We start from the raw sequence: 27611 nt of genomic DNA, 5'->3' as shown, positions 1-27611 counted from the left end.
TATGTCAATTACTGGAATTGTGATGGGAATTGTTTGTCTTATGGGTTTTGACTGTAGACATAGAAAAGAGTTGCGTATATGTACTTAGGCTACAAATCAACCGGAATCCCATTAAATGGTGGAACAGGCTGAATGGCCTACTCCTGTTCCTGTGCAGCAACTAAGTGTTGGTGGTAGAGTGTGTAATTGTGGGCTGCTTTATCCAGGATTGTGTTAGGCTTCTTGAGCATTTTTGGAGCTCCACTCGTGCAGGCAAGTGGGGAGTGTTCTATCACATTCTTAACTTGAGGATGAGGTGATGGTGGACAGGCTTTGGGGAATCAGGAGATGAGTTGTACACCACAGGATTTCTCTCCTCTGATGTGCTATTTTATCTACTCTTTTTTAATCTGGCTAATCCAATTCAATTTATGGTCAGTGGTAATCTCCAGGATGTTGATTGGGTAAGATTCAGTGATGAAAATGTTCTTTTCAAGAGCTGCAAGATATCATATGCGTAGCCAATGATATTGGAAGTATTTCAGATAACACTGCATAAAAATATTATAATACCCAACATTATTAACATAAGGAAATTGAGTTACAGTGGAAAGTTTAACTTGCACTTTGATAATCTGGGGTGAAGGGAATAATTAAAGTGTTGTCCTAAGAAGGCAGTATGTAGCTGTGACCTCATTGAAACCTGCTGCATAGAGAAATTTTGAAGATAAAGGAGATGATGTCCAGTGTGTACACTGAAGAATAGATCTGGATTTCTCTTATTTTCCCTACAAAGGAAGCCATGGTGGTTACAGGAGTCACTTAGTAAAATGTAGTGATTTTCTTTGCAGGAGCTGGGGGGATGTAGAAGGACTTTATTTTTCCCCATCTGGGCCTTTGCTGTGCCATCCAACTTTTTTTTCACATGGGGTGAAGCAGGTAACTCTCTTTTTGTGGGCTCCTATTGAGATTTTCTTGAGGGTTACATTTTGATATTAAGTTTTGTTTTTCAGGACCTATATTTTCATTCTTCTGATTCCTTTGTAAGGTGGTGCAGTCATGTCATAATATTATCTTTTGTATTTGTATTGATGTATGGGTTACGTGGATGTGTACAAAAGTGAGTTAGAAGAATTCATCCAGATGCTCAATAATTATTAACTATCCATTAAATTTGAAACCACAATACAGAAGGAAAATATACATTTCCACAGCATTAAATTGGCACAACACCACAGGCAACAAAGATTGTTTATCAAAATAACCGATACACACTTCAGCCAACAAAAAAAATCACCTTAAATTAATCTTTTAGATGGTAAGGTCAAAGCTATGCATTTCTATTGAATATACACAAGACTAGAATATTTTAACTAGGTGTTACTGTCCTTTTTACTTCATACTGGATCGAAGTCTCTCCGATTTGAATTTAACAACTGACATAGCATTTCTCACAATAGCATCCTATATCTTCCTGTTTCATAGCAACTGAGCATATGCAGCCTTAAGCTACAGACTCCACATTATTTCAAGTAATTAATTAACTAATTTTAAGCTTTTTAGGTTTCCAGTTAAGTGTTTCTTTGTTAACAGGTTTGCAACAGTTCTCTTTGCAGCCTCCAGCTCTTTGCCACACCATACAGCCTCCCTCTCTCAATCCTTTGCAGCCATCATGTCTCTTCCAGCCCCCTTGTAGACTTCCTTTCTTCCCCCAGCATCCTTGCAAGCTCCTTTTCTTACCTGCACCCTCTGGAACTTCCCTTTTCACCATTCTCTTTTCAGTTTCTATCTTGATCATCAAACGTTTGTAATCTCGCTTTCTCCTTCCCCAAGCCCCTCCCTGTCTCCAACTCCCAGCCTCTCAGCTTCCCTGTGTCTCCCACCACCAGACTTGTAGCTTCCTTGTTTCCTTACTCCTATTGTAGCCTCCCTGTCTTCTACCCCATCCCTTACATCTTCCATGTCTCCCTCTTTGCGGACCACCTCACCTAAGAAGGCTGTACCCACCTCAGCAAAGTCACAGCTCACCTCCTACTGTTGGGCATTGTCGTGCCACAGTGATTCTCTCAGTGCCAGTACTTAACCCTGCTTGCTGCTCTTCCAGTCACAGGCTGCACCTCTCCCACTTTTGGTTCTGATAGGTTCATCAGCAGCAAAAAATGGGAGAGAGCCAGCTTGTGATTGGTTGAGCAGCTGCTGTCTTTTTCCTTCCAATCTTTTCAAGGAATGACTTTTCTTCTATTGATTACCCAGTGAGTGAACTTTCCCAGGTGATTTATGGACTCTCACAAGCACAATCCCTGTGTTTTGAGTGTTGGGCTGCATGTGTAGCAGGGCTCACTGCTTGATATTGCTACAGTCTACAGGTATATAGTGCCTTTAAGGTTACATAATATGAGGAGAATCATCCTTTGCATTGGGTCCTTCAAGGAAAATATTCAAAATGTGCTTCATATTCCATACTTTCATTATAAGGGAGCGTTTAGTCAATATAGTGAACTGCTCACTTTGACTGAATTTAAGTGAACATCTAATTCATATCCTACACTTAATTGAACGCATTTTAGGGCAGGTGATCTGAACCCCAAATTAATGTTAGCTGTGAAAGGAGTCATCAGGACTTCTGTTATTACTGTGTGAATATGGTGCTTACAGATTTACTGTTATCTGTTGTGTTCTCCTCCTACAGGTTGTGAGACCAGATAGTGTGTGTGTGGCCATAAGTGATGGAAGCCTGCTCTCTGTCTTTGCTTATTTGCTGGGTGCCGCACAGGTATGGGCGGAGGCTAGAAGTTGAATTTGTCGGTGTGATTTGATTGGTAGTGGTTGTTTCTTTCCCTCTCCCTGCCAAATGTTCTTCCTTATGACCTTTTCGAAGGAGAGGTAACACTTGACTCTTGGGAGATAATCCCTCTGATAACCTTGCTTTTATTTATATGTGAATGAAGATGGTGAACAACGGGCTATTTGACCACAGAAATAGCATGAGGGATTGGATCCTGTTTTTGCATGCATAGCCAGTGATTTTTGATTACTTGTGATTTTCGGCAGGCACCTTGGCTGATTTCCTTTCCTAGTGTTCTGAGAGTCTGTCCAGCTGACATTAGCATTGAATCTGGCACCTTTGTGGTCTGTATGCCTCACTACTCACTGCTTTAACCAGCTGATGCATTTGATGCTCAGTTAGAAAGGGTTTCCTCTCTTTCATAAGCAACATTGATTGTTCACTGCCAATGCTTCGCTACATAAGCAAACAAATCTAGGGCTGGTTTTAGGCTCCTGCTCAAACTTGGATTCCTTGATGTGCTCTTGAAAGTGCAGCTTCAACCTAAATAACATTAAGTAAGGTAAATTTTCTCACAATGTGTAACTGTTAGGTAGATTCTTTTGGATGTATCCCATCAGAAAAAAACGTTATCTGTATACTCTTAAATGAAATGATATTTAAAGTGAAAGGTATTTATAAATATTAAAGTGGTGTTGGTGGCTGAAACAGTTCATTGTTGTCATGGTAGACTACAATAGCTCGCTGGAAAGGGTTCTTGACTCCCCTGTGTATTATATTGTTGTATCAGCTCTGACACACAGGAAGATGATAAAAGGTTGACTTGACCACAGGGCCCAGGACATCTCATGGTTGTTCTAATGGTGACTTGAGAATGGAATGTCAGAGATCATTCAGATCAGTAGCTGGTGAGCAGATTGTAAGAGCTGTAGAGGGCTGTAGTTTCTGCTGGCTGCACTTTAATCCTGGCTGATGGGGAACAGAGACCACTTTACAACTGATAAATCTGCCAGGCTGCAACACATCTGCTCTCTGCACCCATGATAGCAGCCAAGCTGAGAGGGTGCTGAAGGATATTGGAGCCAACCAGGTTGAACATTGGCGATTCTGTTTGGGAGACAAGTCAAACCATCAAATTGAACTGGTGAAAATCGTAGGATTTAAGGTCACCGTTTGCAGGTACTTTGTGAGCTTATTAGTCAAAGTAAATCTCTAACCTTCAGCTTGTGATATATTGGCCATGGAGAGCTTCTCTGGAAAATTGTTATTATGCAAATCATGATATTAAGTGGGTAGATGTCATTCTTCATTTTATCAGTGACTTAATGAAGCATTGTTATAACAAGACAATGTTGACTGAATCAATGTGAAGTAGGGAATTACTGTGTTAGAAATCTGTTGCTTCACCTCTGAAACCTGGGTTACAGGAAGCAGTGGGATATGGACTGGCTCCGAATGAGGAGCTTTGCAGGTGCAAGTTCAGGTCTATCGTAGTGAAAGTGGAAGGAAAGGAACTACTGTCAGCATTTGATTTATGCTGCATTTGTTTAGAAACATTTTGTGAAAGAGGGAAAAGCTTAGGTTCTGATGCTGCTGTCCCTCTTATATTGGGCACAGCACTCAACAGAACCAGGCCATCATGATTAAACTGCCTCAAAGCTGTTAGTTCTCAATTTTTTTTGGGAAAGTAGAGAGAGAATGGTTGCTTGCTCAATTACTGTAAGAAACCAGTGGGCGGCACGGTGGCACAGTGGTTAGCACTGCTGCCTCACAGCGCCAGAGACCCGGGTTCAATTCCCGCCTCAGGCGACTGACTGTGTGGAGTTTGCACGTTCTCCCCGTGTCTGCTTGGGTTTCCTCCGGGTGCTCCGGTTTCCTCCCACACTCCAAAGATGTGCAGGTCAGGTGAATTGGCCATGCTAAATAGGTAAGGGGTAAATGTGTTAGGTAAGGGGTAAATGTAGGGGTATGGGTGGGTTGCGCTTCGGCGGGGCGGTGTGGACTTGTTGGGCCGAAGGGCCTGTTTTCACACTGTAAGTAATCTAATCTAATCTAATCTAACCAGTGCAGCCTATAATGTTCACCAAATAGTTAGCTACATTGGGTATAGCTATATTGATGTGTCCAGTACTCCACATTGTTGGTGCGATTCCACTAATAAATTGTGGAACTTAATAATTCCAAATGTTTGCAGTGTGATGGAGTTAATTGTCCACTTTCTTTTTCAAATGATCTTTTGCCTCAGCGTGCCTCTTCAGTAAGCTGTTCTGGTATTTTGCATGTATTGCAAACTTTGTGCTATGCTGAACTGGATGATCTATGGTTGTGACTGTAAAATTTACCAGGCTACAATCCAACTTCCTGTAAACATGTGGGTGTACTTAAATTGATTTGCTAACTTATTACTCAATGAATTTGTTGTTTTGTAGGTTCACAGTCTGGAGATTTCTGCCGTGTCCAGAAGAGTAATGGAGAAGGTGAGTTTGTACTCAGAGCTGATATTTGTAACAAAGTAGGCTGAATTCCAGAAGTGAAGTTAGTCATTCCCTGCACAAAGGAAGATGGATGTAGTTGTTTGATGCTAACAAGCTCAGCCCTACAATGTTGCTACAGGAGTTCTTCAAGGCAGGGTCCGAGACATAACTACCATCAGCTGCTGCTTTAATGACATTACCTCCGTTCTAAAGTAAGAATTTTAGTTCTAATGATTAGAGTGTTCAGTCCTATTGCTTACACCTTAACTAATCAAACCCATCAGTGCTATAATACTTAATAAAACTAGTCATAGAGATGTACAGCATGGAAACAGACCCTTCGATCCAACCTGTCCATGCCGACCAGATATCCCAACCCAATCTAGTCCCACCTGCCAGCACCCGGCCCATATCCCTCCAAACACTTCATATACCCATCCAAGTGCCTCTTAAGTGTTGCAATTGTACCAGCCTCCACCATTTCCCCTGGCAGCTCATTCCATACACGTACCACTCTCTGCATGAAAAGGTTGCCCCTTAGGTCTCTTTTATATCCTTACCCTCTCACCCTAAACCTATGCCCTCTACTTCTGGACTCCCCAACCCCAGGGAAAACACTTTGCCTATTTACCCTATCCATGCCCCTCATAATTTTGTAAATCTCTATAAGGACACTCCAGGGAATACAGCCCCAGCCTGTTCAGCCTCTCCCCATAACTCAAATACTCCAACCCTGGCAACATCCTTGTAAATCTTTTCTGAACCCTTTCAAGTTTCACAACATCTTTCCGATAGGAAGGAGACAAGATTGCACGCAATATTCCAACAGTGGTCTAACCAGTGTCCTGTACAGCCGCAACATGACCTCCTGATTTCTGTACTCAATACTCTGACCAATAAAGAACTCCACTTTCAAGGAGCTGTGACCCTGTACTTCAAGGTCTCTTTGTTCAGCAACACTCCCTAGGACCTTACCATTAAGTGTATAAGTCCTGCTAAGATTTGCTTTCCCAAAATACAGCACCTCGCATTTATCGGAATTAAACTCCATCTGCCACTTCTCAGCCCATTGGCCCATCTGGTCAAGATCCTGTTGTAATCTGAGGTAACCCTCTTCGCTGTCCACTACACCTCCAATTTTGGTGTCATCTGCAAACTTACTAACTGTACCTCTTATGCTCGCATCCAAATCATTTATGTAAATGACAAAAAGTAGAGGACCCAGTACCGATCCTTGTGGCACTCCACTGGTCACAGGCCTCCAGTCTGAAAAACAACCCTCCACCACCACCCTCTGTCTTCTACTTTTGAGCCAGTTCTGTATTCAAATGGCTAGTTCTCCCTGTATTCCATGAGATCTAACCTTGCTAATCAGTCTCCCATGGGGAACCTTGTCGAACGCCTTACTGAAGTCCATATTGATCACATCTACTGCTCTGCTCTCATCAATCATCTTTGTTATTTCATCAAAAAACTCAATCAAGTTAGTGAGACATGATTTCCCATACATAAAGCCATGTTGACTATCCCGAATCAGTCCTTGCCTTTCCAAATACATGTACATCCTACCCCTGAGGATTCCCTCCAACAACTTGCCCACCACCGAGGTCAGGCTCACTGGTCTATAGTTCCCTGGCTTGTCCTTACCGCCCTTCTTAAACAGTCGATCTTCAACCAATTTCACAGGAATGTACTTGCTAGCTGTTCATCCTTGCAGTTTATGGGACCTTTCTGTTTGATAATTAGCCTAGAATGTAGTCACTATATTGCAAAAGTAATCCACTAGTGTTGTTTTCTGAGGGCGTTATGAAGTGTTTTGTAAATCACAGCTTTTTTCTTGCTAGCTGTGATGTGACCAGAGTTAGCCTGTTAAAACTTTTATTCACATCCCTTAGATTTTAGCAGCTAATGGCCTGACTGGAAAGGTGATCATTTCTGAGAGACGTCCAGAGCAGCTAACATCTGTGAACGTGGGCAACAAGCAGGTAACACTTTGTGCCCGGATAAGTAACAGGCTAAGTGTAATTTAACCATGAATGCGTATCCTGTTGTTGCACCATTTGTATTCCTAGTTCATTCGAGAAGTGCTAAGCTCCAAACCCACAGTATCTCTGGAACTCTCCAGCTTGCGTGATCACCTCTCTCTTGATTGATATTCTCTGCCAGACTCAGGAGCTTAAGAGACCTATGGCAACATTTCTAGTGCTGTCCCAATACAGTGCCAGTTGATGTGCTGTCTCCCCTTGAGGACACTGAGGAAGTTTCTTGTTACATTGTCAATTTCAGACTTGCATGAAAATAAGGACAAGGATTAGTATATTCCATCACTGGACGTATATATGTTAAGAGAACGTGAGGACTGCAGAATCTGGAGATCAGAATCGAGTATGTGGTGCTGGAAAAGCACAGCAGGTCAGGCAGCATCTGAGGATCAGCAGAAACTACGTTTTGGCATGAGCCCTTCATCAGGAGTGAGGCTTGTGAGCTGAGATAAATGGGATGGGGATGAGGTTGGGGTAATGGTAATAGGTCAGAGAGTAGGGTGGATCAGATAGGTGGAAAGGAAGATGGACAGGTCATGAGGCCAATACAGAGTTAGAAGGTTGGAACTGGGATGAGTGGGTGGTGGGGGGAGGGAAAATGAGGTGAAATCCACATTGATGCCGTGTAGTCAGAGTGCAGAAGATGAAGAATTATTCTTCCAGGCGCTGGGTGGTTTGGGTGTGGCGATGGAGGAGGCCCAGGATCTGCATCTCCTTGGCAGAGTGGGAGGGGAGGTTGAAGTGTTCAGCCTTGGGGACATGGGGTTAGTTGGTGCGGGTGTCCCAGAGATGTTCTCTGAAGCATTCTGCAATTAGGTGTACTGTCTCCCCACTGTAGGGAAAACCGCATTGGGTGCAACATATACAGTAAATAACATGGAGAAGTGCAGGTAAAACTGATGGATGTGACAGGCTCCTTTTGGGTGGAGGTGAGAGGGGTGGTGTGGGCGCAGGTTTGCAATTTCTGCGGTGGCAGGGAAAGGTGCCAGGAGGGAAGGGTGGGTTGGTAGGGGTGGGGGGGGGGGGGGGGGGGTGGGAAATGTGGACCTAACAAGAGAGTTGTGGAGAGAATGGTTTTTACGAAACACAGATGGGGTGGGGAGGGAAATATATCTCTCGTGGTGGGGTCCATTTATACGTGGTGGAAATGGCTGAGCATGATGCGATGTATACGGAGGTTGATGGGTTGGAAGGTGAGGATCGGGGGCGTTCTGTCCTTGTTGCGGTTGGAGGGGTGAAGTTCAAGGGCGGAGGTGTGGGAAGTGGATAAGGTGTGCTGGAGAGCATCATCAACCACGTGGGAGGGGAAATTGCAGTCTTTGAAGAAGTTGGCCATCTGGTGAGTTCTGTGGTGGAACTGGTCCATCTAGGAGCAAATGCAGTGGAGGGATTGGGAGAGCGTTTTTAGAGAAGGTAGGGTGGGAAGAGGTGTAGTCCAAATACCTTTGGGAGTCAGTGGGTTTGTAGAAGATATCTGTGTTGAGTCAGTCACCGTTGATGGAATTGGAGAGGTCCAGGAAGGGGCAGTGTCTGCGATGGTCCAGGTGAACTTAATGTTGGGGTGGAATGTGTTGATGAAGTTGATGAACTGTTCAACCTCCTTGTGGGAGCACAAGATGTTGCCAAAACAGTCATCATTGTAGCGGAGGAAAAGATAGGGAATGGTGCCGGTATAACTGCGGAAGATTGACCATTCCACGTAACCAACAAAGAGACAGTCATAGCTGGGGCCCATGCAGGTGCCCATGGCCACTCCTTTTGTCTGGAGGAAGTGGGAGAATTCCAAGGAAAAATTATTGAGGGTGAGGACTAGTTCAGCCAAACAAATTGGAGTGTCAGTGGAGGAGGACTGGTGGGGGCATCAGGAGAGTAAGAAATGGAGGGCTTGGAGACCCTCGTCATGGTGGATAGAGGTGTATAGTGACTGGATGTCCATGGTAAAGATGAGGTGTTGGGAGCCAGGGAAATGGAAGTCTTGGAAGTGGTGGAGGGCACGTATGATGTTTTGAACGTTTGTGGGGAATTCCTGGACCGAGGGGTTAGGACAGTAACAAGGTATGTGGAGATGAGTTTGGGGCAGGAGCAGGCAGAGATGATGGTCGACTAGGGCAGTCAGGCTTGTGAATCTAGGGTAGGAGATAGAACCAGGCAGGTGCAGGGTTCCTGGACTATGAGACTGGAAGCTGTGGGTGGGAGATCCCCTGAGGTAATGAGGTTGTGTATGGTCTGGGAGATGATGGTTTGGTGATGGGGGTTGCGCTCATGGTCAGGAGGACGGTAGGAGGAAGTGTCTTTTGAGTTCCCCTCTTCCCTCCTTCCCCTCTTCCCTCCTTCCCCTCTTCCCTCCTTCCCTTCTTCCTTCCTTCCCCTCTTCCCTCCTTCCCCTCTTCCTTCCTTCCTTCCCCTCTTCCTTCCTTCCTTCCCCTCTTCCTTCCCCTCTTCCTTCCTTCCTTCCTTCCTTCCTTCCCCCCTTCCTTCCCCTCTTCCTTCCTTCCTTCCCCTCTTCCTTCCTTCCTTCCTTCCTTCCCCTCTTCCTTCCTTCCCCTCTTCCTTCCTCACACTCACACTCTGTGTGTGTCTCTCTCTCTCTCTCCTGCTCTGCCAGTATTTCCCTGCTCTTCCACATCCAGGGAAACTTTCTCGATAGGATTCTGTACCTGCTGCTTAGAAGGGTAGGGGGAAGAGGAGCAGAGCAGTAGTCATTGGGGATTCCATAGTTAGGGGGACAAGATAGGTTCTGTGGGGACGAGAGAGGCTCACGGTTGGTGTGTTGCCTCCCAGAGGCCAGGGTTCGTGATGTCTCTAATCGTGTTTTTGGGATCCTTAAGGGGGAGGGGGAGCAGCCCCAAGTCGTGGTCCACATAGGCATCAACGACATAGGTAGGAAGAGAGGTGGGGATTTAAGGCAGAAATTCAGGGAGCTAGGATGGAAGCTTAGAGCTAGGACGAACAGAGTTGTTGTCTCTGGATTGTTGTTCGTGCCACATGCTAGTGAGGCAAGGAATAGGGAGAGAGCGGAGTTGAATGTGTGGCTACAAGGATGGTGCAGGAGGGAGGGTTTTGGATTCTTGGATAATTGGGGATCTTTCTGGGGTAGATGGGACCTCTACAAGCGGGATGGTCTTCATCTGAACCAGAGGGGTACCAATATCCTGGGGGGAACATTCACTAAGGCTATTGGGTTGGGTTTAAACTAATCCAATGGGGGATGGGAACCAAAATTGTAGTTCGAGTATAGAAAAGGTTAAGAGTAGGGAGGTCCGAAATCAAGTTTCACGGATGCAAGATGGCACTGGCAAGCAAGAAATTGGTTTGAAGTGTGTCTACTTCAACGCCAGGAGCATCTGGAATAAGGTGGGTGAGCTTGCAGCATGGGTTGGTACCTGGGACTTTGATGTTGTGGCCATTTCGGAGACATAGATAGGGCAGGGACAGGAATGGTTGTTGCAGGTTCCAGGATTTAGATGTTTCAGTAAGAACAGAGAAGATGGTAAAAGGGTGGGGGGTGGGGGGTGGGGGGTGGGGGGTATTGTTGGTCAAGGACAGTGTAACAGTTGCAGAAAGGATGTTAGGGAACGTGTTAACTGAGGTAGTATGGGCTGAGGTTAGAAACAGGAAAGGAGAGGTCACCCTGTTGGGAGTTTTCTATAGGCCTCCGAATAGTTCCAGAGATGTAGAGGAAAGGATAACTAAGATGATTCTCGATAGGAGTGGGAGAGACAGGATAGTTGTCATGGGGGACTTCAACTTTCCAAATATTGACTGGGAACACTATAGTACGAGTACTATAGATGGGTCCGTTTTTGTCCAGAGTGTGCAGGAGGGCTTCCTGACACAGTATGTAGACAGGCCAACAAGGGGCGAAGTCACATTAGATTTGGTACTGGGTAATGAGCCCGGCCAGGTGTTAGACTTGGAAGTCGATGAGCACTTTGGTGATAGTGATCACAATTCTGTTATGTTTACTTTAGTGTTAGAAAGGGATAGGTGTATACCACTGGGCAAGAGTTAAAAGGCAATTATGATGCGATTAGGCAAGATTTAGGAAGCAAAGGATGGGGAAGGAAACTGCAGGGGATGGGTACATTAGAAATGTGGAGCTTATTCAAGGAAAAGCTCCTGTGTGTCCTAGATAAGTATATACCTGTCAGGCAGGGAGGAAGCTGTAGAGCGCGGGAGCCATGATTTATGAAGGAAGTGGAATCTCTGGTCAAGAGGAAGAAGTAGTCTTATGTTAGGATGAGATGTGAAGGCTCAGTTAGGGCGCTTGAGGGTTACAAGGTAGCCAGGAAAGACCTAAAGAGAGAGCTCAGAAGAGCCAGGAGGAGACATGAGAAGTTGTTGGCGGATAGGATCAGGGTAAACCCTAAGGCTTTCTATAGGTATGTAAGGAATAAAAGAATGACGAGAGTAAGATTAGGGCCAATCAAGGATAGTAGTGGGAAGTTGTGTGTGGAGTCAGAGGAGATAGGGGAAGCACTTAATGAATATTTTTAGACAGTATTCACTCTAGGAAACGACAATGTTGTTGAGGAGATTACTGAGATACAGGCTACTAGACTATGTGTGATTGAAGTTCACAAGGAAGAGGTATTAGAAGTCCTGCAGAGTGTGAAAATAGATACATCCCCTGGGCCAGATGGGATTTATCCTAGAATCCTCTGGGAAGCCAGGGAGGAGATTGCCAAGCCGTTGGCATTGATTTTTAAATCATTATTGTCTACAGGAATAGTGCCAGAAGACTGGAGGATAGCAAATGTGTGGTTCCCCTGTTCAAGAAGGGGAGTAGAGACAACCCTGGTAATTATAGACCAGTGAGCCTTCAGTTATTGGTAAAGTGTTGGAAAAGGTTATAAGAGATAAGATTTATAATCATTTAGAAAAGGATAATTTGATTAGGGATAGTCAGCACGGTTTTGTGAAGGATAGGCCGTGCCTCACAAACCTTATTGAGTTCTTTGAGAAGGTGATCAAACAGGTAGATGAGAGTAAACCGGTTGATGCGGTGTATATGGATTTCAGCAAGGCGTTCGGTAAGGTTCCCCACAGTGGGCTATTGTAGGAATGGGATTGTGGGAGATATAGCAGTTTGGATCAGTAATTGGCTTGCTGAAAGAAGACAGAGGGTGGTGGTTGATGGGAAATGTTCATCCTGGAGTCCAGTTACCAGTGGTGTACCACAAAGGTCGGTGTTGGGTCCACTGCTGTTCATCATTTTTATAAACGACCTGGATTAGGGCGTTAGTAGAAGGGTGGGTTAGTAAATTTGCAGATGACACTAAAGTCGGTGGAGTTGTGGATAGTGACAAAGGATGTCGTAGGTTACAGAGAGACATAGATAAACTGCAGAGCTGGGCTGAGAGGTGGCAAATGGAGTTTAATGCGGGTAAGTGTGAGGTGATTCACTTTGGTCAGAGTTACCGGAATGCAAAGTACTGGGCTAATGGTAAGATTCCTGGTAGTGTAGATGAGCAGAGAGATCTCGGTGTCCAGGTACACAGATCCTTGAAAGTTGCCACCCAGGTTGACAGGGTTGTTAAGAAGGCATACAGTGTTTTAGCTTTTATTAATAGAGGGATCGAGTTCCGGAACCATGAGGTTATGCTACAGCTGTACAAAACTCTGGTGCGGCTGCACTTGGAGTATTGTGTACAGTTCTGGTCACCACATTATAAGAAGAATGTGGAAGCTTTGGAAAGGGTGCAGAGGAGATTTACTTGGATGTTGCCTGGTATGGAGGGAAGGTCTTACGAGGAAAGGCTGAGGGACTTGAGGCTGTTTTTGTTAGAGAGAAGAAGGTTGAGAGGTGACTTAATAGAGGCATATAAGATAATCAGAGGGTTAGATAGGGTGGACAGGGAGAGCCTTTTCCCAAGTATGGTGACGGTGAGCACAAGGGGGCATAGCTTTAAATTGAGGAGTGATAGATATAGGACAGATGTCAGAGCTAGTTTCTTTACTCAGAGAGTAGTAAGGATATGAAATGCTTTGCTTGCAACGGTAGTAGATTCGCCAACTTTAAATACATTTAAGTCGTCATTGGACAAGCGTATGGGCATACATGGAATAGTGTAAGTTAGGTGGGCTTCAGATTGGTATGACAGGTTGGTGCAACATCGAGGGCTGAAGGGCCTGTACTGTACTGTAATGTTCTATGAAATTTGCTGAATCAAGCAACAGACCAAATACAAACACTGCCCTCAATGAATTCCAGTCACAAAGACGAATGTAACCAACTGAATGAATGTTGGTCTCATTGTGATGAGAGTACAAATTATATTTGCACTGAGGAATGAACAGATTGAATCTGGAATACTGTGATAGGTTTCTGACACCATATCTTGAAGATAACATTTACCTTGGATCAGGTGCAATGCAGATCTATCAGAATGATACCAGGTTAAATTGAGGGCAAGTTGCAGAGAGCATATTCGCATTCACTGAGTGTAGGGGATAAAGGGAGACTTAAGTGTTTAAAACAGTTGTTTATGATTTTGATAGGGTAAGTAGAGAGCCTTGAATAAAAGAGCATCGACTGAGATCACACAAAGGTGATGTCAGGAAACACTTCACAGAAAGATTAGTGGAAATCTACCCTCTAAAATGTTACTGAGCGGTAAAAATTCAATGATGTAAATATATTGGAGGGTGGGGGCTGAAGAATATTAGAGATAGCAAGAGAAAGATTTGAAAACGTGAGAATTTTAAAATAATGGTGTTTCTTGTCCACAAGTCACTCACTATCAGGATGCTGAATACGCAGTACTTGCTGTGATGTGAGACACGAGCAACAGAATTTTGGATGATGTATGCAGATGGTGGAAAGTGGACACTAGCCAGGAATGGGTTTGAGAAGTCAGGCTTTCAGATAACAAAGGCAATGACAACAGACTCTGTGTGTTTGTGGGGGTGGAGAAGTCGGGTGAGGGTGCAAGTGTGGCCAGAAGCACATCTCTGGCTGGGAAATGAGCTGTCTTATTCGCAGATATTTGCCAGGCAAGAAGGATGGAATCAGAGTTGAAAGAATGAAGTTTGGAGTTGGAGTGAATATCGGTTCATCCACTATTGGATGTCATACGAGAAGTCTGATAATAAAAGTGGAGAAATTGAGAGATGTGCTGGTGAAGTAGAATTAGGTATCATCAGCAAACTTGTAAAAACTGAAGCTATGCCTTTAAATAATACTGCCAAGTGGCAGCATGTAAATCCTAAATAGGATGGGTCAATGATTAGGGGTCACTGAAGGAAGAAGAATCAGAGAAAGCATTGCAAGCATAGCTAGAGGTGACATCTCACCTGGACAATGGTGGAGAGGTTTTAGTGTGATCAATTATGTCAAAGGCTGCAGAAAAAGTAAAAGGGAAAGTTGACCTATATCACAGTCGCATGACATTGTAAGGACGACATGGATTTTGTATTCCAGAGGGCATGAAAGGATTGGGAAATAAACCAAAGAAAACTGAGTTAGGGCTAGGTCCAAGGAGATGCTACTTATGAGCCGATGGAAACAAAAGATTTTGTACAGAGGCAGCTGAATGGATGATCTCAATCGTAGTGACAGAGGTCCATAAGCTCAGTTCGCTTATTTTGAAAAGTGAGGGTGTAGGGGACAGGAAAGTGTACTTTTAAAAAGTTAGCTCAAAGAAGACGTTGAACTTATCTTAGGATGATCATTGAATATTGAGCATTTGTTCCTTTATGCTGGAGAAATAATATTGTGTATTTGGGGAGGCTATTGGCATTGCCTCAAACGTTCTGAGCCCACCTCATCACCACAGCAGTTGACTAACCCTTGCTATTTCTGGAAAGCCCACCATCCAGTGTGGTCACACATACTGGTGCCAGACCAGCTTTTTTTAAACTGCGTGATGCTGAGAATTCTACCTGGGTGGAACATGTTGCTGCATAGTGAATGAGAAATCTTTGCTCAGTTGCTGGTCTTGCCCTCAGTGTGTTTCCTTTCTTGTCTGAACCTGTTATTTCCTTGTTTGGGTCACCATGGATGGGTTTATCCTCTTGAAGAAGGGGCACATGCCAATGAATTTCAAATCATGATCTTTCTGGTGTTCAGAGATGTGCATTTAAACCCTTCCCCTGTGTCTATCTCCACAGCCAGTACTATGATTTTCTGAGAACACTGTTACTCTAATTCTGGCATCTTGTGCATGCTGTACATCCTTTACCCCACCATCAGCAGTCATGACTTAAGCTTTTTAGCTGTTAAGTTTTATAATTCCCTCTCTAATCCTTATTCTTCAGGATGCTCTGTAAAACCCACGTATATGACCAAACTGTGGCAACATTTGTACGCAGCTTAAATGTTCATGGTCTTTAATCTGAAGGTGAAGCAGGTGAATAAGTCGTGTTTTGTTATAGTGCAGCTTTCTTTGCATCACTGATTCATTTCGGTTGTTTCTGTTTTCGCAGGTATCACTATTGATTGGAGAACCATTCTTCACCACCAGCCTCCTTCCCTGGCACAACCTTTATTTCTGGTATGCAAGGACATACCTTGCCAAGGTCCTGAGTAGTGAGTTGACTGTTTTGCCACAGTCTGCCATACTCTTAGTGATGGCTGTGGAGTTTGAGGTGAGTGAAAGAAAAGCAGTATCATGGTGTAAAGGGTATAGTCTGATACTAGAATTTGGAGAAACACAAGAATAGAGTAGATAGACCATTCTGCGTCATCCATCATTCAGTTAATTCATGGTTTAACTGTATCGTAACTCCCAACTTCTCATGTTAGGCCTATATTCATTAACATCCTTTCCCAACGTATACTGAAGAAAGACATGTTTTGTTGACATCTTTTAACTTGCAGTCATCAGGGCAATTCATAAGAAATATCAATAAAAAAAGGATAGCCAGCATATATACCATATGAGAGAAAATTGATTGGTTAATCAGTAGATTCTGGTATCCAGCCTACATCCAAATGCACTGGAAGGGTAAGATTTCTCAACTGTTTGAACAACCACAAATAAGATGCTGTCATCAAACCGAAAGGATGTTCTATCTATCATGTAAGCAAGTATGTGGAGTATGACTTACAGTGCAGTTGTGATGCTAGGAATGAAGGCTGTACGTCACAAAGACTGTCAGAACATATCAAAAAACATGTCCCTTTGTTTGCAGCAAGTGAGAAACCCAAGCAGTCTGTGTTAGCAAAATTCTTAACACAGTGTCCAACATTAGATGTGATCCTACAGTTGGACATTATCTGCTAAGTAATTCCGAGTGTGCAAATAATTATGTTTACAGCCAATGCATGATTGTCATTTAGTCTTATAATGTGACATGCTTGTATATTGGAAGCTATGTATATTAATGCACAGGCACCTGTTCTTTTGAGACAAGAAGAACATTTACACGCTGCGCACATTTCAACTTAAGGTAATCATGACCATTTTCTGTTTGATCTCAGGAAATACCATGACTGGTCAGAGTTAACATGCCTGGTATAAAATTTAGATAAAAGTTTGCATTAACTATCCGTTGTTACCTAATTGGTGCATTCTCCTTGCAACAATACTACCAGTCAGAGTCCGCTTGCCAACCAACTAGCATGCTCCACTCACTGTATGTGTTGGTTTCCCTTTACAGTGGTACTTCATCCAAATCATAGAATCCCTACAGCTTAATGGAAGCAAGCCATTAAGCCCAACAAGCCCACACTGACCCTCCGAAGAGTAACCTACCCTGACCCATTGCCCTTACTCTACATTTACATCTAACCCACACATCCCTGAACACCATGCGCAATTTAGCATAGCTAATTCACCTAACCTACACATCTTTGGATTGTGGGAGGAAACCGGAGCACCCAGAGGAAACCCACACAGACGCGAGGAGAATGTGCAAACTCCAGGCAGTCAGTTGCCAGAGGCTGGCATCTAACCCAGGTCCCTTGCGCTGTGAGGCAGCAGTGCTAACCACTGAGAGATTCTGATGAGCACAAGACACTGTGTTCTCTGTCAACAACACTCAAAGTTCTCTTCTACCAAAAGATCTTTTCTTAACAAATCTTATCCCTAGTTTCGAAATTTGTATTTGATCCACCCTCAACAACATTTTGGAGGATAGATTTCAACGAATCTGTTTCTGAAGAAGTGTTTCCTGAAATTATCCTGGTGAGGTCTATGCTTCTGCTCCTTTGTTGTAGACTGTTACTTTTACTATTTACCCTAAGAAATCCTAAAGTTGTTTTGAACACTTGACTTAAGTCCCGTATCCTCTATACTCAGAGTCTACTCTATGCGACATGTCCTCAATTTAACATTTTGGTCCTGGTACCATTCTGATAGATCAGCATTGCACCTGTTCCAAGGTAAATGCAATCTTCCAAAGACATGCCAAAAACCTATCACAATTTTCCAGATTCAATCTGTTCATTGCTCTATGCAAATATAATTTGTGTCCTTATCATGATGTGAGACACTACCAACGTTCATTTAGCTGTTTACATTTATTTTTGTGACTGGAATTCATGGAGAGCAGTGTTTGTATTAGGTCTGTTGCTTGATTCAGCAAATTTCAGAAACTAAAAACAGCACGGTTATTTCATTTGAGTTTTAAAGTAGTTTCTGACCTTGCATAGTTCACCAGGCCAGTGCACTGCTTGTTCGCTCTCTCCTACCTCCAATTCTGAGACCACGGATTACTATGCTCCGTGCATGTGATCTTGGAGTCAGGATCTGTCAGTAGTGAAATAGCCAGAATTATGATGATTGTTTTCAATCAACACCAGACAGGGTTTTTTTGTATATAAAGTATTTTTTAAAAAATATTTTAAATGCTGTGTATTTTTGTGGAACCAATGAAAATCCTATTTTGAGAGGGGATCTCTGGAGCTGGGAGAGAAGGGGAGACACTGGACTGACCACTGGCACAGCAAGGCCAACTAGAGAGAGAGAAGTAGGTTCTCCGTGAGTTACTTGGGACCAGCTGGACTACTTGGTGGGGCGTTGGGGCAATGTTGTTGAATAGCTTTATTATATCTTTTGCAGGGTGAAACCATGCTGTGGCACAGTCAATGTTTATGCCTTCACCAGTGAACATATCATATGTGTCCAATGATAGAATGTTATAATCCTTGTCCTTATTTTCATGCAAATCTGAAATTTGATATTGTAACAAGAAGCCCCCTTAGTGTCCTCAAGGGGAGACAGCACATCATGTGGCATAGTATTGGAGTGTTGCAGTAGGTCTGTAGGTTTCTAGGTTTGGGAGAGGATATCAATCAAGAGTGGGATGATCACAATCCTGTGATCATACATGTGTCAGTGTTGGTCAGGAACCAAATGTTGGTGTTGGTGTTCTCAGCATCAGGGTGAAAGAAGCCCGATCCAGTACCATTGCTAAGCTTTAACAAGAAGGACAGTAAAGCTCAATTGTTAACTTTATTTCTACCGTTATATTCTGTGTCTTGGTTTATTTTAGGTGTTGTAAAATGGCACCTGAGAGTGGTGACATTATACAGTGCTTTTCACTGTATTTGTGACAAATACATCTAACAAGTACATAAATAAATTGAGTCCACTTGTTTGATTTCATGGGTTGAGAAACTAGCTCATATTCATTATCAAGTTTGTTGAGTAAGGTAGTAGGCAGCAAATTGCGATATCTCTGGAACAACATTCCGGAAGCTTGGTTTGAAGGCTGTGGATGGGTGTTTATTTTAATTACACGGTCCCTTTTAATTTTTTTTGACGCAGCAATTTAAAGAGGCTAAATTATGTCCACCCTGTGTGGGAACTGGCGCAGCCTTGTGACTTTGGAGCATTACTATGGAACTGCATCCCAGTAACGTAGGGTCCCAAGACAGTATTGGACACAGTCAGTTCATTCTCTTTCTACCATGATGCTTGTCACATGATTCAGTGGTAATGCATAGGGCTCTTGTGCTGCAGTGGTAGTGTCCCTACCTTTGGGCTAGGGGGTCTGGGTTCAAGCCGCACTTGCTCCAGAGGTGTGTCATAATATGTGTGAACAGGTTGTTTAAAAATATCTACAATGACATTGCATTTATCGATTATTCAATGCAATGACTTTCTTACCAGTTAGTTTTAAAAAGACAGTAATGTCAGAAAAAAGTTCCCAGAGGTGGAGAGCTCTTGGAAGTTCAAGTCTGAAATAACTTGCTCCTCCAAAACATGGAGTCTCAAATGATTGTTACTCCATTGCAAAATATCACATTCTCAGAGGAAAAAAAACTATCCCCTGGGCCAAATCAAGTCCATCCTCGGACATTGTCAGAGGCTAAAGAAGAAATTGTACATGCCCTTGCAGAGATTTTTGCTTTATCTTTAGCCACTGGTGAAGTCCCAGAAGACTAGAGAGTGGCTAATGCCGTTCCATTACTTAAGGAAGGGAGCAAAGACAAGGCAGGGAACTACATGCCAGTGAGCCTGACATCAGAGGTAGACAATTTGTTGGAGACGATACTGAGGGACAGGATCAACCAATATTTGGATAGTCAAGGTCTGATTAGGGATAGTCATTATGGATTTATGTGCAGGAAGGTATTCTGACAAATCTTTTGTGTTTTTCGAAGACATAACCAAGAGGATAGATGAGGGTAGGGTAGTGGATGTTATCCATATGGACATTTGTAAGGCCTTTGACAAGACCTTGAATGGCAATCTAGTCATGAAGGTTAGGTTGCATGGGATCCTGGGAGAGCTAGCTATTTGGATTCAAAATTAGCTCGATGGTAGGAAGCAGAGAGTGATGATTGAAGGTTGTTTCGTTGACTGGAGGCCTGTAATGATTGATGTGTTCCAGGGGTCAGTGCTGGAACCTTTGTTATTTACGATCTGGATGTAAATGTACAAGTCATGATTAGTAAGGAGATATCGTTGATAGTGACTAAGGTTGTCAAAAATTACAGAGGGGTCCTTGCCAGGTGGGGAATTGGTCTGAGGATTGGCAAATGCAATTCAATACAGATAAGTGTGAGGTGTTGCACTTTGGAAAGTCAAACAAAGATTTGTACAGCAGATAATAAGGTCCTGAGGAATGTTTGGAACAGAGGGACTTAGGAGTACAAGTACATAGTTTGTTGAAAGCAACATCACAGGGTAGACAGAGTGGTGAAGAAGGTAAAACAAGGACTGCAGATGCTGGAAACCAGAGTCCAGATTAGAGTGGTGCTGGAAAGGTACAGCAGGTCAGGCAGCATCCGAGGAGCAGGAAAGTCGATGTTTCGGGCAAAAGCCCTACATCAGGAATAGCCTATTCCTGATGAAGGGCTTTTGCCCGAAATGTTGATTTTCCTGCTCCTCGGATGCTGCCTGACCTGCTGTGCTTTTCCAGCACCACTCTAATCTAGGGTGGTGAAGAAGGCATTTAGTATGGTGGCCTTCATCGGACAAGTATAGGAATTAAGATATTATGTTACAGTTGTTGGTGAGGCTGCACACGGAGTATTGTGTACAGTTTTGGTCACCCTGTTATAGGAAAGAGTGCAAAAAAGCTTTATAAGGATGTTGCTAGGACCAGTAGGCCTGAGTTACAGGGAGAGGTTGGCCAGGATAGGACTTTATTCCTTGGAACTTAGGAGAACGAGGGGTGACCATAATGAGGTGTTTAATATCATGAGGAGCATCGATAGGATGAATGCATGTAGTCTTTTTCTCAGAGTTAGGGAACTGAAAATGAGATGACCAGGTGAGGAGAAAAAATTAACAAGGACCTGAGAGGCAACTTCATTACTCAGAGTGGTACGGAGATGGAATGGGCTGCCAGAGAAAGTGGTTGAGGCAGGTACAATAGCAGCATTTTAAAAATATTTGAATAGGTAAAAGGATGGGAAAAGTTTAGAGGGATATGGACCAAATGCGGGCAGTTGGAACTAGCTGAGTTGGCACCATGTTACTTGAGTAGAAACAATGTGCAAGGGTACAGGAAATGAGGGGATAGTGATGTTGTTCTAATGCTCATTTGAGAGCTGGTGCAGTCATGATGGGCCAAATGACTACCTCCTGTACCATTGCACTTCTGTGATTCTGTGCATTTTCACTTGAAGCAGAGAAAGTTTGTAATTTGTGCAGTGGAAAATGTGAATTATTTTATATTTACTTCAATTGTCTGCATATCTTAATATCTTGTTTTTGGATAAGCAACCAGCGCAATCTATTTAAACTGATCCCATTTACTTTTTATCTCTGTAGAACCTCTGGCGTATCCGTGCTCCCTGTGGAGTATGTGAAGGCTTTAACGTCAGCCTTATGGACGAGATGATCCAGGTGAGAGGTTGTTCTCATGCATAGACCTTGATCCGTTTGTACAACAGGTTGCACCCATAACTGGCCACCATTGCTTTCTTAGTCTAGTCAGTTGAAAGTTTCAGCTGCGAGGATGCTGCTGTGAAATGCTGTGTTGATGTAGTGTCCAAAGATTGGGGGATTCAGTACGTGGTAAGCTGTTAATACTTGGCTGTGCATTGTGTGGGAGTATCTAAAAGGAAAGCCAGTGGTGTGATCTGGGAGAAAGTCTAAATATATGGTACAGTTATATTGCCTAGGATTTTCTTGAGACAGAGGAGAATGAAATGAGATAATGATCTTTCAGATCACACAGCATGTGTCTGGGAAATATTTTCTGGGCCTTGAAAACCTCATGAGGTCTTGCATGGATTTTCAGCAAACATCAATCTTCATATATAACTGTATATCTTCAGAAACTGTCTTAACGTGGGCTTTTTGATCAGAAAATTCTGAGCCTGTGTGCTTGTCAAAAAGTGATAAAATCTTCAGTCATTGAGATACTTGATTAAAAAGTGCCAATTAAATTTCACATTCTTTTAGTCAGTATTTTAAGTATGCACTTGAGTTGTGGAGAAAAGGTGGCAAGAAGTTAAACCATCAGAGAGGATTAGCTTCAAATACCAAGAAAACTGTTTACCAGGAGACATGTATTCAGTTTTGCACGCTGTGAATAGATTAATTTGTTGACATTTTATCAGTTCATGTCTCCATAAAATGCAAAATTGTTCAACCATGTAGATACAGGCAGGATGTTTTCTTTGACTGGTAGTCCAGAACATTCAGGACTGATAAGATGAGAAATCTCTTCACTCAGTGGTGAGTCTTTGGGATTCAGAGGACTGTGAGCGCTCACTTATTGACTGTGTTCAAGATTGAGATTGATTAAATTTCTAGATAGTTGTTTTGTAGTACAGGATACAGGAATTGAATATTGCTGAAAAGAGGCATATTCTGTTACAGCTTTTCGGGACATTCTGCAAGATTACACATTCAAGGTAAAAGCAGCATTTATACTGCATGAGAGGAGAGTGCTGAATGATTGATAAGTTGACTGTGGTTGGTGGAAACACTACCATTGAAAATGCACTCATTAATGCTAATTAATGCCTCTACCAATCAGATCCACTTGCCATCCAACCATTCTTATGCATTATAAATGTTGATTTTGCTCTTGTATTCTTTGAAAACCTTCTGATGAATGCAAAGTTAAAAGCTTTTTAGATATTAAATGCTGATCATAGTTCGTGGAAGTCCTACAGTGTGGAAGCAGGCCGTTCAGCCTATCGCGTCCACACTGCCCCTCCCAAGAGCATCCTATCCAGACCCACTCCTTCCCTGTAACCCTGCATTCACCATGGCTAATCCACCTAGCCTGCACATCTTTGGACTCTGGAGGCAACCCCCGCTGACACGGGGAGTATGTGCAAAGTCTACACAGTCGCCCAAGAGTGGAATCAAACCTGGGTCCCTGGCACTGTGAGGCAGCAGTGCTAACCACTGAGCCACCCTGCCACTCCTATGATATGAGAAAAGTGTGGGAAAATGGTTGAGGGGGATGATCTGGTTGAATAGCAGAGCAGGTTTGAAAGGCTGAATAGTCTTTCCCTCCTATTTCCAATCCTCCTGTGCTCCTACATTACTGAAACTCTTGAAATACTTGCATTTATCCAGCATCCATTATGACATTTGAATGTCCCAAGCACCTCACTGCTAATGGAATACTGGTGCTCAGAAAATGTAATCACTGTTGTAATGTAGGAATGCCACAGCCATTCTACAAAGCAATGTGATAATGAGCAGATAATCTGTTTTAATGATCGTGATTGATGGTCCATTGTTGGCCAGGTGACTGGGGCGAATTCTGGTCCTCTTCAAATAGCAGTGTTTTAATGTTCACCTGAGTACCTAGATAGGGTCTGGGTTCATTGTCTTACTGCAGCATTCCTTCAGTACACCTCTGAAGTGTCAACCTAAATTGTGTCATTGAGGCACTGGGTTGGGATTTGAACCTTCTCACACAGGCAGCTGCACTACTTTTGAACCATTGCTGACTCTTACCAACAGTGTATGTATTTGACTTCATGTATGTTGGACATGTTCAGCCACAACTTTATCTTGGTTTTTTAAAGTTGGAATGTCGATAGCTGTTTCAAATTCACTCATTCCACACATGAGCCCCCATTTACATTCCTTACATGTCAGTGTTCCGCTCATTTCTCTTGTGCCATTGTTTTGCAGAATTCATTGAATTTCCGTGAATGTCAGGAGGCTGAACCCCACCCACTTTGGGAATACCCGTGTCGGGCACTCAGTGACCCTTGCCAGGTCCTCTGCTTTGATTTTCGCCAGGAGGTACCAGAGCAGCCAATTTACTCCACAGGATCACTGAAGCTATTGAGGTATATTTCCTGCAGCTAATATTAAACAGGAAAGAGTTGGAATGATTTTTGGTCGGGAGATGCTTGGGGTATATGAGAGAGAGGCGCATATTTAAATCTCTCTGCAGTCAAAATAACTTATTCTCATGAATTCTGTATTAATTTATCAATATCTGTTTAGATGATTTGGTTAAATTAATATCTTGTGTTTAATCCCTGAGCTCTAGATGAGCCCTTCATTGTTAAATTGTGATTTATTATTACCATTTTCCTAATGAAGGGTTTTTGTCCGAAATGTTGTTTTTCCTGCTCCTCGGATGCTGCCTGGCCTGCTGTGCTTTTCCAGCACCACTCTGGTTTCCAGAGTCTGCAGTCCTTGTTTTTACTTACCTGACCATTTTCCTAACCTGTCTTTAGTTACTGTGTTGTTGGTTTGTGTGACTGTCTTACTGGTTACAGAGGTAACTGGTTGCTATTGGATACTGATTCACAACTAACTAGATTCTTGGTCCACAAGCCAAGAAGAACATCTGAGGAACTATAGTTGCTCTCAAAGTTCAAATAATTTGTTACTGCCCTGGTGGAGGTGGACAATTGCTGTCGCTTTGTCCTAGTTTTCTGTCTGTCAATTCATTGTCTGTCTGTTAGTTATCAGTCAATTGCAGAGGGCTTTGTCTGATGGTTTCATTAGTCTTTGTCTACCAGAATCATGTGGTGCTGCATTGTACATCTCAGCTGTTTGTTAGGTATTCATTCAGTCCTATGTTGAATTTCTCAAGTGTATTTTTCTCTTATTCACCAGTGCGTTTTCTCTGTTCAGTCAGTGAAATAGTTAGCATTGAAGCTGTCTGTTCACCTTCCCTTTGCTACCCTGCAGCCCCATGCTCCCCTGTTCTTCTGCGGTTGGTGATGAATTAATATTCTATTTATTGTATACACTAGAAATTTAACTTGCAATATTTCTGATTTTAATTGTTGGAAAATGGTGAATTTTCTAGATCAGGCATTTGCCATGGAGTGGTGCTTTGGATGGACTATTCCTTAACTGAAGATATCAGCATCAGCACAGGGTTAACCAAACCCTACTCTCACACGGTAATCCTTTGTTTGTTTCACAGTGAGTTGAACACCGCAAGTCATGGGGATCAGGTGCTCAATTAGGAAGCAAACTTCTTTTGCAATCAATGTGAACAATGAATAGAAATGGGACATTGACACTGTTATATTGATGTATTGGAGCATCGATGATTGTGCAGGGGAAAGCAAGTTAATTTGCTGAGTCTGGAGACTCCATAGAGGTCAAAACTGTGATTGCCGAGCCTTCCAGTTAATGCCTCCCCAGATGCTGCCCACTGTGCTCCATGTGGTTGTAGCTGTGAAATAGTGTACAATTGGCCTTAAAACTTTTAACAGCCAGTGACATTGTACAGCAGAAAAGTTATAATAAAGGAAGAGGGGGGAGATAAGGGCAGAGGAGGACCTGCAGCAGGAAATTTAAATTCTGATGACCCATGCTACTGGAGGCACAGCTTGTAGGAGATGCATTTAATAGCAGGAAACTGTCCAGTTATTCCAGGAGGATTTGATTGTGACTGGTGCAGACAGTGAGTCAGCCCCTGGGTTGTCACCGGTGTGGGGAGTTAGACATATCTTCAGTTGCTGATACTCTAAGCTGTGTGACTTCCTTCCTAAACTTCTCTGACTATCTCATTTTCCTCCTTTAAGGTTCTTGTTAAAGCTTGCTCCTTTGACTAAGCTTTGGTCATCTGTTCTGCTATCTCCTTGACTTGTTTAGTATTTTTTATATTATATTATATTGATGTACTTTGTTAAAGGTGCTGTAAGAACACATGTTGTGATCATTCCTGAACTACTTCTGTTATGCCGTTGACAGGATGACTGTAACTGGAACCCACACTGCAAGCAAGGTGTCTACTTCCTTAGTTCAGTGACTAATCCCAAGAGCTCAACAGATGGACTGAATTCAGTGGCTTACAATGTGATCTTTCACCCAGAGAATGGTGAGCTAGCCATGGATTTCAGGTTGGCCCCATGACCAGCCAAAGCTTTATGGAGGAAGAGAGAGAGTGCATCTTTGTCTCTGCGTTATGTCAGTAACTGTTACAGGAAAACTGAATGCCTGAAACGAGACTCAAATATTGCTCCTGGGAATCCTTTGGAAACTCAGAAAACAAAAAGTTTTGTTTCATCCTGTTTCTTCTGACATTGAGTTTTTGGTACAAGCAAAATTGGTTATTTAATCATTGCACTCAACATCAAAGCAGTGTAGAATTAGCTGTGATAAGGAAAAGAGGCGAGAGTTGAGTACACTGCTTGGCTCAGTCAGCATTTTCAACATGGTCAGGGGGTTCTAGCTTCACTCCAGGAAAGAACATGCTATCTAGGTTGACACTGCAGTGTAGTACAGAGCCAGTGCTGTGTTGTGTATTTGCACAGAGCAATAAACAAATCTGGAGATTTTTCCTAGTTGTACAGTTTTAAAGTAATCCTCTTTCATTACATAGGGGACTACACTACTTTAAATTTCAGGCCTGGTTTTGAATCATTTATCTTGATTCAGAGTTAAGTACCTGTGCAGACTTTGCAGCATGTCATACCAGCTGATACTCTGCTGTACTGAAAACATGCTGCATTGCTAGATGTTTTTGGTAAACTGATACATAACGGACCCTATGGAGAAATCTTCCTGTGCACTTAGCTGCCAGGCTTAACTTTGTGGCAGTGGTGATTGTCACTACACATATCAGTGTGTGAAATATTTGGGGTACAGGAGGAACCATTATGTAGCGATTGTTTTTCTTTCCATACTGGATATTTAAGGACGTTCGTCTTCCACTGGATGTGACTGAAGATTGAATGTCACTTTACTGGAGGGAGGATGGTGATGTCAGTCACTATGTTGTATTGTACTGTATTGTCCATTACCACTGTTAGGACATCTGACCCTGGTTAAAGGAAGTATGTAAATTGCTAAGGGACCGCACAGAAACAATGTGCTTTACCTCATGGCCCTGCACCGCATCTAGAACAAGCTGGCTTATCACAAAAGGCACCACTAATGCCTTGTGCTTCATTGTTGAGTGTAACCCTAGACTGTTCTAGTAGCCATGGTTAGTATATCCTGGCTCTGTGTGACTTATGCTTTTTGTTCAGCCAGTCTTGCTGGAGTTTATTTAATAAGTGTCAGGAACTGTGTGGAATGTATTTGGTCCAGTTGTCTTGTTTGAGATTATGTGCAGGTGCCGTAGACTTGCATGAGCTATGATTTTGCTGTCCTAAGTGCTTTTAGATTGTACTAATCACAGACTCGGCTTCTGCTGTTTGTAAACCACATGCTGATAAAATAAAATGAGCAGGCTCCATCTGGTGGCAGTTTCATTCTCTTGCACTGGTCCTATTAGATAATGGTCTGCTTCACACTGCAGATGCAGTGACCTGTGCTGGAATATGTGTGGCATGGGGAATATTGGTGTCTCCTGGGATGCCCTGAGGTTGAGGGAAGTCCCTGCAATCTCAACTAACATGCTAGAGGGGGGTTACCACACTTCAGGAGAGAAGAGACCTATATAACCCTGGTCAGATAGTTTGACAAACTACCGTCAGTGAGTTTCAGCTCTATTATCTCCCACAAATCTAGCCCACTGATGGCATGTACACCATCGATC

At 43.1% G+C, this 27611-nt stretch overlaps 1 protein-coding gene across 3 annotated transcripts in view; it reads left to right on the top strand.

Moving 5' to 3' along the window:
• Positions 1–27308, top strand: part of prmt7 (protein arginine methyltransferase 7) — a 51963-nt gene extending 24655 nt beyond the window's left edge. For all 3 annotated transcript variants that reach the window (XM_072547755.1, XM_072547757.1, XM_072547756.1), the window contains 8 exons: positions 2669–2752; positions 5194–5241; positions 7134–7223; positions 15708–15869; positions 21452–21526; positions 23786–23946; positions 24924–25020; positions 25820–27308. In XM_072547755.1, coding sequence (XP_072403856.1) covers positions 2669–2752; positions 5194–5241; positions 7134–7223; positions 15708–15869; positions 21452–21526; positions 23786–23946; positions 24924–25020; positions 25820–25981 — 879 coding nt within the window. In that variant the 3' untranslated portion in view covers positions 25982–27308. The remainder of the gene's footprint in view (positions 1–2668; positions 2753–5193; positions 5242–7133; positions 7224–15707; positions 15870–21451; positions 21527–23785; positions 23947–24923; positions 25021–25819) is intronic.
• The last annotated feature ends 303 nt before the right edge of the window (positions 27309–27611 follow it).

The sequence above is a fragment of the Chiloscyllium punctatum genome, chromosome 26 (assembly GCF_047496795.1).
Source record: "Chiloscyllium punctatum isolate Juve2018m chromosome 26, sChiPun1.3, whole genome shotgun sequence".
Taxonomy (NCBI): domain Eukaryota; kingdom Metazoa; phylum Chordata; class Chondrichthyes; order Orectolobiformes; family Hemiscylliidae; genus Chiloscyllium; species Chiloscyllium punctatum.
This window is presented reverse-complemented; position numbering and strand designations above follow the sequence as displayed.